At 34.9% G+C, this 13,805-nt stretch overlaps 1 protein-coding gene and 1 pseudogene across 1 annotated transcript; both read right to left on the bottom strand.

Annotated features, from left to right (window-relative positions):
• Window positions 1-30: 30 nt before the first annotated feature.
• Window positions 31-5,985, bottom strand: LOC146921120 (uncharacterized). Its single transcript, XM_085714538.1, has 7 exons — window positions 5,513-5,985; window positions 5,375-5,412; window positions 5,175-5,270; window positions 3,815-3,874; window positions 3,475-3,534; window positions 3,156-3,226; window positions 31-245 (listed from the first exon to the last, which is right to left on the bottom strand). Exons 1-6 carry the CDS (start codon window positions 5,952-5,954, stop codon window positions 3,194-3,196), a joined length of 729 nt encoding a protein of 242 aa, XP_085570664.1. The 5' UTR covers window positions 5,955-5,985; the 3' UTR covers window positions 31-245; window positions 3,156-3,193.
• Window positions 5,986-6,241: 256 nt separating this feature from the next.
• Window positions 6,242-6,450, bottom strand: LOC146921121 (U2 spliceosomal RNA; annotated as a pseudogene).
• Window positions 6,451-13,805: the final 7,355 nt, after the last annotated feature.

A 13,805-nucleotide genomic window follows, 5' to 3' on the forward strand; every position in this document is an offset into this window, starting at 1 on the left:
CAAATTAAAGGTATTTTGAAATTACGATGGTTAATTGAAAGAAATCTTATTTTTACCGAGACTAAAATCAAAGTAACCCCTATTTGCAAGGAAGTACCGCACAATAGCACATATTAGTTACAAAATTACCCAATAAAAAAACACTACTCAAATCCAACTAACAGTTTTGAATATGACCCTTGATGAATCTTTTCTTCATCAACTTCCTAACAAACTTCTCTTCACCGAATGCGTTGCTCATATGCCTGCGCCATGGGAGGAAAACAATTATAGGGGTACTTTTTGACAGCTTAAAGGGATTTGCAAAATTCAAAAAGGAAAGAGAACAATTCTAGCTAGAAATTTGAAACCAGAAAAGTGTCACAATCCAGTAATAGCTCTAGTTACAGGTACCCAACAGAGAATAAACATATGGAGGAATGGTTTCTACCAGGTACAAGAGTATAATTACAATTTCATATCATAACAAAAAGCAAAAGAGATAAGCCTTGCAAACACACATAGAAGATAATCAACTATAATATAAATAACAAAACAAAACATTGGTTATTTAAGGGGGACTTGAGTAGCTCAACTAGTTTGAGCTTAAGAGTTAAGAAGTTAGTGGTCCAAGGTTCAAATCCTGGCAATGAGAAAAAACTAACCAAACAAAAAAAAAAATGGAGAAAAAAAAACTAACCTAACAATTAACATACCAACATTTGTCATTCAAAAAATAAAAAGAAAAAATTGGTTATTTAGTTGTCAACACATGAAACCTTTGCAATGTAATTTCCCCCTTTTGATTACTTTATATATGATATATGATTAATATACATACATGCTTCATGGACATAATGTGAAGACCAAACGAATCATCTATCTCACCCTCAAATAAATGGCAATAGTAGAAATTATATAGCTAATTGAAAAGAGGAAATATAAGAAGCGCCAAAGAGAAAGACTCCCATTCATGGCAGACTCTTGGGATCATAAATGAAATAAATTGGAAGAGAAGTTATTGGAGACAACATTATAGATAAACAACTACATATAGAGCAAGTGTGCCAAAGATTATTTCTTTTGTAGCTCTTCTTTATGTCATATTATGAATATCACAGATAGATTGTTTCTAACGTTTCCAAATGATTAGAAAGACCCTACCCTTAACCTAATGGCAGGGTCACTCTCTGGTTTATATTAGCAGTCATCGTATTACCATTACCTTCCAGTAATCGTTGGTTATTTTAGTTCTCAAATCTTTATTCAACAAGCAATGTTCAACAGGATATAAACACAAGATTACATGTGCAAGATGGATGCATATGATCTATATGCACCATCTTGAGGGGGAGTGTTGAGATATTGAAATTTGTGGCTGTTTAGTTTTATCTTCACTATCTATTGTATTGATTAATCTTCCCTATTAATTGGGGATCGACTAGGAGACTCCTGCCTATATAAATGTACATTCTCCCCATCTAATATGATATAATATACATATTTTAAATTGTAAGAGTAAAAATAGGAAAAGGAAAATGTCAACACGAACTCATGTATCCTCTTTATATATAGTATTAAATGCCAAATGTTTTTAGATATAATTTTACCATAGTTTAAATCATCATGGTATTAACACTTGTTTACAATAAGTTAAGGAATGAACCAAATTCCATTTCAAAATGACATCAATTGCATTGTCTAATCAACACCTCATAAATTGTCAAAGGGGTCAACTTTATTTCTTCTTTTTAGTCTTGCTGTTTCCCATTTTCTCTTAGCATAGGATGACATTTTCTCTTTACCTCCCTATATAAATGCAAAGTTTTGAACCTTTTTTCCATTCATTCAATTCAATTATACACTCACTCTCTCCTTCAAACAACACAACAGAGATAACTAATTACAACATAGCAACAAAAAGCAAGTTAGAAAAGATTCATAGCATCAAACTTATTTTTATCTTTATATATTGTAGGCTGAAACAAACAACAACATTAACACCAAAAACAACATAGACAACAACATCAATAACATCAGCAGCAGCAGTTTTGTTATTTTGTTCAAGATTGATAATCAACTCCAGTTAGAAAAGTGGCTACTTAGGTTGCGTTTGGCCCAACTTTTTTATGATTTCTCTTCTTGTTTTAAGGAGAAGTTTGGCCAAACACAAATTGATAGAAGCTCTGTAAAAAATAAGGACCTTTTTTTATGAAGGAAAACAATGAATAAGGAGAGTAAAAAGTCATAAATCCAACTTTTCACTAACTATTTATGGCTTTCCTTTTGTTGGTGACTGCTTCGATATCCAGTTCAAGGCATTCAATATTATAATTTTAATTTTTTACGTATTGGAAATGCTACCAGTAGGTAATGTTTGTTTACGTATTGGAAATCCTGATAGGCTAACATATAGTTCGCATCTAATGTTAAAAAAGTATATAGTACAAAAAAACATCTCAGTTTATTTTTTACCAGATTAATCAAAATATTAACATATTACAATAACACGTTTTCTATAATTATAATAAAGTTTTATGTTTTTTTTTTAGAATAAAGTCATGTTATAGTATTAGTTACATATTAAAACTCAGAATATATCATCATATTTGAAATATAGTGTAAGAGAATATAATATTCTTCTCTTTTTTTAATAAAAAATGGCTAATTATGTTATGAGAAAATTATTTATTAATACCATATTTTGTAATATTATTAAAATATAGCATACACTGTTCTACTTTTTTACGAAATATAATATTATACGTATAGATAATAAATTATAGAGTTCTCTTCAAATAATTACTCTTGCAAACAATTATTAGTTTAAATATAGTTTTTAAGGTAAACATATATAAAACTGTCAAACAACTTTGACTTTATTTTTACAGGTCTTATATATTGCCTTAATTATAAAATAGCTTTACAACTTAAAAAAAAGTCAAGCCAAATGTAAGCTTAAAGTACAACAGAGCATGAAAGTTAGACATAACATGGAGGCATGGACCTTTAAGTTATAAAAGCAAAAGGGTGCATGTTTATATTATCAATCTTTCTAGAGTAGAAAATACAGTAATTGAAACACTTCCCTTTTGTGACTTTTCTTACTTAAAGGGATTCAAATCTGCACCTCAACTCCACAAAGAAAATCAACTAAAAACAGGATGTGTGCATACCAGTCACTCTACTGATTGGAACAACTCTAGATGTGCCTTCAATGATGTTGTTCTCCAGTGCGGTTAAGACCCTGAATTGAAAACAATATCATTTAGCATAAAATATTTGTTAAATTTAAAATTATAAAATTAGGAAAGCAGCATACCATAGCATGTAGAGATAAAAACTATCTTAAACTTGTTACCGTTAGAAAAATTAAATAGACACCAAATACTTATTAACATTTTTTTTTTGGTGAAAAAATACTTATTAATATATGATAACAGCCTGACTTTTACCGTTAATAAGAAATAAAATAGATACGAGATAGAACAACACCTCCATATATGTACTATAAGGCACAAAACTGGGAATCCTCAAATATTTCGGTAGCTCCAGCTGAAAATTTATTAAATTAACATCAGACCATTATCTAAAAAGGAAAATACAAGAAATAGCATCAATAATAACGCTACAAGAAGAATAAGAAAAGGTGATAGGCATTGTAATTTAAAAGTCAGCTCAAAGAACAAAAAAAGGCATGTTTGGTTTCAACTTCTGTTTTCTGTTTCTTGATTTTAGTTTTAATAGAAAATACTTATTAACGTATGATGAAAGCCAAACTTGTTGCCGTTGGAAAAAAATAAAATAGAAAACAGAGTACGAGATAGAACAACACCTCCATATATAGATTATAACGCACAAGACTGGGCCTCCACGAATGTATCAGTTGCTGCTTCTGAAAATTTATTAATTAACATCAGACCATTATCTAGAAAGGAAATTGCAAGAGATCACATCAATAATAACGCCACCAGAAGAATAAGCAAAGGTGATGGGCACTGTAATTTAAAAGTCAGCTCAAAGCGTAAAGGCTTGTTTGGTTTCAGCTTCTGTTTATGTTTCTTGTTAAGTTTAAAAGTTAAATAACAAATACTTATTAACATATGATGACAGCCAAATTTGTTACTGTTAGAAAAAAATAAAATAGAAAACAGAGTACACGATAGAACAACACCTCCAGATCCAGACTATAATGCCCAAAAATAAGTGGTCTCAGTCGCTCTTGTTAAAATTTATTAAGTGGTTTGGTTCAGTTCATAAAACCCCTTTCTTCAAAAACTTTTTTTTTTGAATGTTTGGTTCAATCTGGTTCAGAACCGGTTCAAACCCAATTTTGACAATACAGCTAACCTTTGACCACCAAAGTCCAAACCCAATCTCAATTCATTCTTGTTGAAATTTGGGCCTATCTCATGAGGAGTGCCTCCTCTTTATAAACTCTTCTCAAGAGTGCTATCTATCCGATGTGGGACTAAATCCACCCCTTCAAAGCCAACACAATGAAGGTGTTGGGGGCTGCAATGAAGGCTAACCAAAGGTCGCAATTAAGGCGACTAGGGGCGGACCGCAATTAAGACGGAATTTCCAACAATTCTCATACGTGTTCAAACCTTCAAAAACATGATCATTCAGAAAAGCAATTATCCAGAAAATGTGGTCCAAAATTTGGAAAAGCAATTATCTAGAAAAGCTAGTCCAGACATCAGAAACGAGATTATCCAGAAAAGCTTGTGTTCAAACCTACAAAAGCTGGTCATGCGCATAAAACACATCCCGGTTATATTTACAAACACTTATACTTATTACTCTCGCTTAGTTTTCAGAAACAATGCTGTTTCCATAATTTAGTATTGTGTTTTTTTTGGTTTGTTTGTTGCATACAAGGTGATGAAGTCAAAAGGTCAGGCACAATCAGGCGAAAGAAACTCCTGGTTAAACTGGGGGGTTTTTGAGTTTTATATACCCCCTCTAGAATGAGTAGTTCATTCCATAAAGAGTAGTTCATCATTTTAAAATAATCTGGTCAACGAATTGGCACAACCTAATTTGGGCTGGCACGTAACGAGCTAGCGCCTAGCTCATTACAACGCTAGACAAACGATCCCACTGGAGATTGGCACAGATATTTCGACAACTATACATTTTGGAAACAAAAACATTGAGATAAGATATACACAGGCAAAGGAGTTTGTTACCTGAGCATCGACAGGGACAGGGACAACATGTCTAGGAGCTGGCATTCTTGGCAAACTTTCTTGAATAAGTGAAGATATTAATCTTTGATGGTGCCACTAGAACAAAAAAAAAGATATAATAAAGAAAATAACACAGTTAGCTCAGGGAAAAAAAAAATCTAACACCAAAATAGTTAATAATAACAATAATCATGATATACCTTTTCGATCTTGTTGCTGATTAAGATGCTAAGGATACCTAAAGAAAGGAATGAGATGATAATGATGAGTAACATAACATACTAAAATGGGATGAAGAAGATAAATAATTAATGTGCGTGAGATAGATAGGGAAGTACCAGATCCAATATAGCAAAAGGCTTTGAAGAACATCAACGCGGTGTCTGGATTTTGTTTGATGAACGAGGGAGTTATATCGTTGATCATAATAGCGAAAGCTGAAGCGAAAAAGCTCCATATCGCGCTTCCGATGTTACCGAAGAAGCCGGATACGTGGGAAACGATAAGGCGATTTATCTCTTCCTCTGAGAGGCGAGATAACTCAGCGTCGATGAGACGAGCTATCTTGTCATCGGAGAGTCGAGCTATCTGGGAGTTAGTTAGGGTAGAAACTTTGGTTGCGATGAAGTTGGCGAGAGCGCGAAGAGCCGGTTGAGATATGTTGTTGGTGTTGGAGAGAACGACGGAAAAAACGTCAGTGAGAGATATGTTGTCAGTGTTGATCTCGGCGAGAGGAGGAGGAGAGAGAGGTATGCCGGAGAAGGGGTCGGAATCAGCCATTCTGCTTGCCGATTGGTTTGTTTCGCAGGGTAGCTTGCGTTTCCAAAGGAAATCCCAATATATCCAACCCTAATGTTTCCTCAATTGCACGTTTTGTCTCCAGAAGTACTCGAAAGTGTAAAATTAGATGCTTCTGCGAATTAGTTACATGGGTGAAAAAAGAAAAGTCCTCAAAATTTAATCAATTGCACAATTTTCGTTCTCTGACTTTTTTTTTTTTTAGCAATTTTGACGTCGCACGTCATTCATTTTATACTTCTCTGTATTTATTTTTTTTTTCTTTTTTTATGGGGTGCGCCAAGCTCATGCAATAGTGCAACGCATGAGCGACACGTGAGAAGTCCAGTAGCAAGCTACTGAAGTGACCTCTCCCCCTCAAAAAAGTAATTTAATATCATGTGACCCATTGAGCCACATATCAGATATTCGTAGTGCCTCATTCATATTTTTCCAAAATAAAAAGTTAAGTTGACAAGTTTTTTTCACACGAAATGAAAATAGAGTTTTAAAAACTAAAATTTATCCCCATCTTCTTCTCCTTCAAGGAAGGAAAAAAAAATAGTGTTCCAACTAACTCCATCCTAAGGAGATGTAAGAGATCATCCGGAGGGGAGACATGGTAGAACAGTTTCGTGTCCGAATTAGCTTCATGTTTGGCCATGAAGTCCGCACAACGATTTCCCTCTCTAAGAGTATGACAATCAATTACATTACTTCCCTAGAAGATAGCGTAAAGCTCAACATACAAGATGTCAGAAGAGTCATTAATATAACCAGAAAGAAAAACCTGATAGATAATATCCTGCACTATTTTAGATAATTCCACCAAAACTAGCTCTTATGGGTGAGCCCAGACAACTATCATCGACATTGAGAATGACACAATAGTGATTATCATTATTCCACCTAATGAATTTGTCAACATGATCAATTGGAGAGTTATTTGAGAAACAAAGATTGAAAGAATCTACCATGCTGTGAATGTTGTAGGAGAGGCGACTAAGAGTCCATGTCTCATTGTTAAGACACATGAGATTTTGATGACACTAAGCCCACCAAAGAGTGGCTGTGAAGATGAAGGATTAGTGACTTTTAGATCCTTCCTTCAACCAATTGCTCACCTCCATATCTAAGAAGAAGTTTTAATCGTGAAAACCCACATGGTGCTAAATAATTTAAAAGAAACAGTAGTCACAAACACAATGAAGGAAAGTCTCATTCTCCATACCAGAACGAGAGCAAAGATCCAAAGAAGCAATATTCCTGTAGTTGAACAATAGCAGGGCGGGTACAGAATTGTGGCAAGCCAACCAAAAAAGAAATTTAAATTTTTCCGGGAATTTTAATTTCCAAATCCAAGACCAAGTGGTGGAAGGATGAGCATCTGTAGTCGTATTAGTATGTAACAACAGCCAGTTATAACCATTTTTAGCAATGCAGACACCACTTTTATTTGATGTCCAAATGAAAGCATCTTCTAGGGAGGGGTTGAATTTGATGTTAATGTTGTTGATAAAATCAGAAGCTGCACGGGGGAGGGGGGGTGAGAGTACAAGATCTGAGAATGTTGGCCACTGGAAGAGAATACATCATTAACAGTCAAGTGCAAATCATGGATGTCTATGTAAGGAACAATCGAACCTATGTATCTCAGAGAGCTCAAATGACAAGACCAAAAGGAAGAATTACCTGAACCAACTCGCCAAATGTATCCTTCTTTGAGAGCATTTTTAGCATGAATGATGGAATACCAAGTGGGTGAGTCTTTGGGATGAGTAGTAGCATAGAGAATATAGGGACCCGAGATGTACCTATTTGAGAGAAGATCCACCCAAAGTTTTCGTGAATATTGAATCCAATCCCAAACAAGCTTGCCTAGGAGACAAATATTGTTCTCCCATGCAGTTCGGATTGCAAGACCGCCTTGATGCTTTGGTCGTGCAATTTTGTTCCAACCAACTAAGTGAATACCTTTATTATTATCACCTTTCCAAATGAAATTACGAGTGGTTTGATTAATGTTGTCACATATGTTTTAAGGAAGCTAGACAATCCGCATATAATATGATGGGATGGATGAAAGAACAGATGAAGCAAAAGTTAATCTTCCTGATTTATTTAACAACCTGCTTTTCCAAGATGCTAGCCTTGTTTGCATTTTTTCAATGATAAAAAATAAATCGCTTCTCTTCGCTAGCCTTGTGACACTCACTCTCCATCTGAACCAATTTCCTCTGAGACTCATGTGCTTTCTCAACAAGATCACCACACCGAACATCAAACTTTTCAAATAAAACTTGATTTGACACCAAGAAATCATCTAAAATATTTTGAAGTTGAGTATTGTAATCGATGTTGATCACCTCTTTCTTCCCTTCACAATTGCTACCTGGTTGATTTGCCTCATAATGACCACAACTCGAGATTTTGTTGTCCAAAATTTTGATCTTAAAAGATAGCATATATTTTTCATACTGCAACTTAGCAATCTCTTCTGTGTCATAGAGGAGTACCCTGTCTATCATAGCTGCAAAACTTGGATAAACTTTTTAGTAGCACGGTACAATGAGAAGAAAAAGAAGAGCATAAAACTTTTTTTTTTTATAAATATATATACAAAAATATAAATGACAGAAATCCTAAATAAAAAACAAAATTGCCAAATTGAAATGACTCAACAGTCCCCGGCAACGGCGCCAAAAACTTGATAGACTTTTAGCAAGTGTACTAAAAATGCATCGAAGTAGTAAAAATATCGATCCCACGAGGACTGTGTTAATCTCAATTCAGCAATAAGGTAAATATTTAGGATGTGTAAAATATTTTGTTTGCCCTAGGCAGTAGATTTGATTTGATTAAATAAAATTAAATAACATAAAATAAAGATTTGGTTAGGAAATATGAGAGAGAGATGAGATCAGGTCTTTCGAATCATCTATGTTCCCCTAATTGGTATACTGCACCTATTCCTATGAATGATTCTCTAGTTTCACGATAGTTAACAAATTAGCCCTAATCAATCCCTTGAGTTAGGACCCTCTTCCAGCCCCTAATTCCTTAGGTGGTCTAATAATCTTTGAAGGTTTAAACACGTTAACCTAATATCACTAACAAACGATTATCCATTCCTAGACTAACCATGTTTATTAGAACAATTCAATTATGTCTAAGTCGAAAGCTATGGTCAGTAGTCATTCGTTCTCACTAAGTCATGTTTATATTTGATCAGAATATAAAAAGCATTAAGAACAATTGAATTGAATAAAACTAGATAGATAAACATTAAAGTAGAGTTTCACAGCAACATGGTTCAATCAGGGTTACACAGAATCATCTCAGACCTAACCTTTGGAGAATTAGCTAAACATGATAAAAAGAATTAAGAAATATAAATAAAAGAGAAATTACAATTGGCTTGATAGTTTCTCTTAAACTTGATATGCCTTGCTTCTTTTGTCCATGCGTTGAATTTAAAGCCTTGCTTCTTCTCCTGTTCTCGTGATGCGTGCGGCTCCCTTATTTCCCAAACGTGATCCACTAGTCACCAAACGTGAATGAATATTGTGATGTGCAGCTTGCCCTTTTATAATGTTCAAAACCTAATTCCTTTCTTTCTTTCCAAGTTAGCATCACGTGGTTTTTCTCTTTTTGGACCAACAAAGCCCATTAATTAATATTACTTCTTGACACCTCATATTTTGTCATATTTTCTCATGTTTGAGACTGTCTTCAGCTTAATTAGGCAAATCTGGCCGCACCAAAATCGTATCACGATGCCAATTATCGTATCACGATTTGGCCTTAAACCCTAAAAATCCTTCCAGATCCATCTTGCAATCGTACCACGCCAGGAAGAATCGCACTGCGATTTGGCTTCTTTAAAAACATGCGTTCTGACTTCAAAAATCGTATTGCGATGGTGAAAATCGCAATACGATTGGCAGCTTGCAGTTGTTCCAATTTTCTTGCTTTTCTTGCTCTTCTTGCTGCTTAAACTTGCTTGTGAACTCAAAAATATCATGAAAAAGACTCTAAAAATAGTGCATGACTGACTGTCATCACATCACAATACACAACAAAAGGTTTATCTTGCTTTGGTAAAATCAAAATTGGAGCCGTCATCAATCTTCGCTTCATCTCATTGAAACTATTCTCACACTGAACATCCCACACAAAAGTTTTACCCTTACAGGTCAACTGAGTCAATGGAAGTGCCAACTTCAAAAATCCTTCAATAAATCTTCTGTAATAACCAGCCAAACCAAGAAAACTTCTAATCTTTGTAACTGACTTAGGAGTCTCCCATTGTGATACCGCTTCAACCTTCGATGGATCTACGGCAATTCCACTACCAGAAATAATATGGCCAAGAAAACTTACTTCACTTAACCAAAATTCGCATTTGGATAACTTAGCATACAACTTCTTTTCTTTCAGCACTTGTAGCACAATCTTTAAATGTTATGTATGCTCTTCTTCAGTCTTAGAATAAATCAAGATATCATCAATAAACACAACAACAAATTTATCCAGAAAAGCATGAAAAATTCTGTTCATATACTCCATGAACACATCAGGTGCATTAGTAACACCGAAAGGCATCACTTTATATTCATAGTGTCCATATTGCGTCCTAAACGCCGTCTTCTGCATATTTTCATCTTTCACCTTAATCTGATGATAACCCGACCTCAAGTCAATCTTGCTGAACACACGTGCACCCACTAACTGATCCATCAAGTCATCAATTCTAGAAAGTGGATACCTATTCTTTATAGTTACTTTATTCAGTTGTCGGTAATCAATGCACAACCTCATACTTCCATCTTTCTTCTTAACCAACAATACCAGCGCTCCCCAAGGCGAAACACTCGGTCTTATGAACTTCTTATCTAGCAAGTCTTCCAACTGTTTCTTCAACTCAGCCAACTCAGAAGCTGACATACGGTAAGGTGTCATAGACACATGCTTCGTTCCCAGAACAAGATCAATAGAAAATTCAACCTCTCTTTCCGGTGGTACATCAGGAATTTCATCAGGAAAAACTTCAGGGAAATCGCACACCACTTGTAATTTATCGATCACTGCTTGGTTCTCCAAAGATAAGGAAGCCATCAAAGAAAACATTTAGATTCCATCGCGTTCTAATTGCTTCAGCTGCTTAGTAGACAAGAACTCAGCTCCACTATCTTCTTCAACTGAAGAGAAATACACCGACTTACTAAAACAATTAATATGAACATGGTTGTACTCCAACCAGTTCATACTAAGGGTTACACAACAAACAACAAACAGGACAACAAGGACAATACAAAATTGTCACACAACACTACTAGGCTCGACACGACTCTACTAATTGGCCGGAGGGACCGACTTGCTCTGATACCAATTGTAACACCCCGTTCTCCCAACAGTCGTAATATTAATTAGGATAATCAGAGTAAATCATACAACGGAGTGCCACACTGCTTTTCAAAAATTCATAAATAGAAAATAACTATTTATTTAAAACCAGCATTAAGAATATCTCAATAAACTGCAGCGGAATAATTCTTTTAGAAAATATAATTCAACATCATCCAAATTCAACATCAATGAAATTCTTGGCACGTAGGCCTCAACAGTTAAACATTATTCTCATCAATAATAAACGCTAACAACAAGTCTTTTCAAAATAAGATACATAAAAGAATGAAAGAAACATTCGCGACGATTCCCATCCTAATATGTATCAGAGCCCTAGACACTTGAGCCAGACAATCCTACCATCCTTCCGAACCTGCGTGTTACCAACGTAAGGGCAACATTACAACAGAAGGGGTGAGAAACTTATCCAATAATAATAATATATAATTCATCAAATTAATGAAAATACAACATATCACAACAGACATCATCAATAGTGTATATAAAAGAATACATATAGCAACAATATAATCATCTTCATCAACAAGGAACAACAACAACAACAACTTCATTATCAACAACGACACCGACAACTTGACAATGCGACAACGACAACAGCAACTCGACAATGCGACAATGCAACTCTTAACCACTTAACAACTTAAACCATCATGAAACTTCTTGATATGTAAATGCATGTGGTCCCATTTCTGCAACATATATGAGCGTAATTAGGCTCTTCAACATGTGAGCATACAGCTGCCGGGCTTAAAGCCCCCAACGCAGTTTGAGCATAAAGCTGCCGGGCCTAAAGCCCCCAACGTAGTTTGAGCATAAAGCTGTCGGGCCTAAAGCCCCCATCTTTAATGAGTATGCAATGGACTCAATCTTCCTACAACTTAGACAACAACGGGAACATCCTTTGAACGACACAATACTCATCAACAATGAAACAACAACTTTTATTATACAAAAGTATTAACACATACATTTCATATAGTACAATATTCAATAATAATATTCACTTCATAAACATGGCTTAATAAATTAAGGAAACTTATTAAAATGATTAGAATAGACTCCTAGTGCACGAAACAAAATTCAGAAAATGGCAGTACAGGACCAGGGACGCTAATAGGGCGCTTTTGGGACGCTTTCGCGTTCTCTACAAAAAGGGTAGGACGCTTTCGCGTCCTAAATGTCGTAACTCAGGACTTGGACGCTTTCTGGACGCTTTTGGAACGCTTTCGCGTCCTCTTCATAAAAATTCTGGGCAACTACATGGTGTGGACGCTTTCTGGACGCTAATGGGACGCTTTCGCGTCCTGGTCATAAAAATTCTGGGCAACTACATGGTGTGGACGCTTTCTGGACGCTAATGGGACGCTTTCGCGTCCTGCTTCAGATTTCAGAAAAATTGGTGCGATTTCAACATGGTTTCACCCAAAAATCCCATCTTTGATCCCTTAATCACCCAAACGGTTTCACAAACATGTTTATAGGTTCAGTAGACAACATGGGAAGCAAAACAACATATAATCATGCAATTCAACAACATAATTCATCATAATTCATCATTTATCATAACTCATCTAACCCTAAAATCAAGAACAACAATTCATCAATTTTCAAAATTATATATTATGATTATTGAAAGGAATCCCACCCTTACCTTAATTCAGCAAAACGAATCGAAAAGCTACAACAATTGATTCCTTCCTAGCTCTCTCTCGGTTCTTCTCCTCTTTCTCTCCAAAAACTCAGTTTCTCTTGTTTTTACGAGAAAACAGTTTTTGTTTCTGACTTTCTTTCTTTTACTCCCAAAAATATCACTCCTTTCTTTTCTCACTTAACTCCCTTAATTCATATTAATTTCTACTTAATTCCCATTAACCAAAAATAAATACTATTTCTATATTATTTTCTATTTCTCATATTATTTCTATCAAATAATAACAATATTCATTTAAATAATACACAACTCCATAAATCATATAATAAAATAGCATCACACCATATATCACATAAAAATCATATAATATATATATTTCACATAAAATCACATATATATAACAAATAAAGTCATATAAAAATATTCACACATCTATTAAAAATAACAGAATAAAAATGGGGCGTTACATGTGCCGCCACTTCCAGCACAGTTGGGGTGAGGGGGCAATTCCAACCAATGTGACCATAACAACCACAATTTGTGCAAATAAGGTGGAGGACTTCATAATGAACTTTGTACCAACGACCATTAACCTAAATTTTGCCAACTACAGAGAATGTAAGATCTACTTCGACACAAACTCTAGCAAATATACCTCTTTTAACTTTTAGGGTATCAGTGTCCACCTTAATTGGTCTTTCTGATGTTGAGGCCATAGATAGGAGGATGCAAATTGAGTTCATGAAAATGTACATATACGATAATGCAATCAA

The sequence above is a fragment of the Medicago sativa genome, chromosome 5 (genome assembly GCF_051527215.1).
Source record: "Medicago sativa cultivar Bolivia chromosome 5, Bolivia_mono, whole genome shotgun sequence".
Classification (NCBI taxonomy): Eukaryota; Viridiplantae; Streptophyta; class Magnoliopsida; order Fabales; family Fabaceae; genus Medicago; species Medicago sativa.

Excerpts from the sequence above, each read along its gene's own strand:
- LOC146921120 (XM_085714538.1), bottom strand. The coding sequence starts at position 5,954 with ATGGCTGATTCCGACCCCTTCTCCGGCATACCTCTCTCTCCTCCTCCT. Across the intron at positions 3,875-5,174 it reads CTGTCCCTGTCGATGCTCAG|AAGCAGCAACTGATACATTC; the intron begins GTAACAAACTCC and ends ATAAATTTTCAG. Across the intron at positions 3,227-3,474 it reads CTTATAGTACATATATGGAG|GGTCTTAACCGCACTGGAGA; the intron begins GTGTTGTTCTAT and ends TTTTCAATTCAG.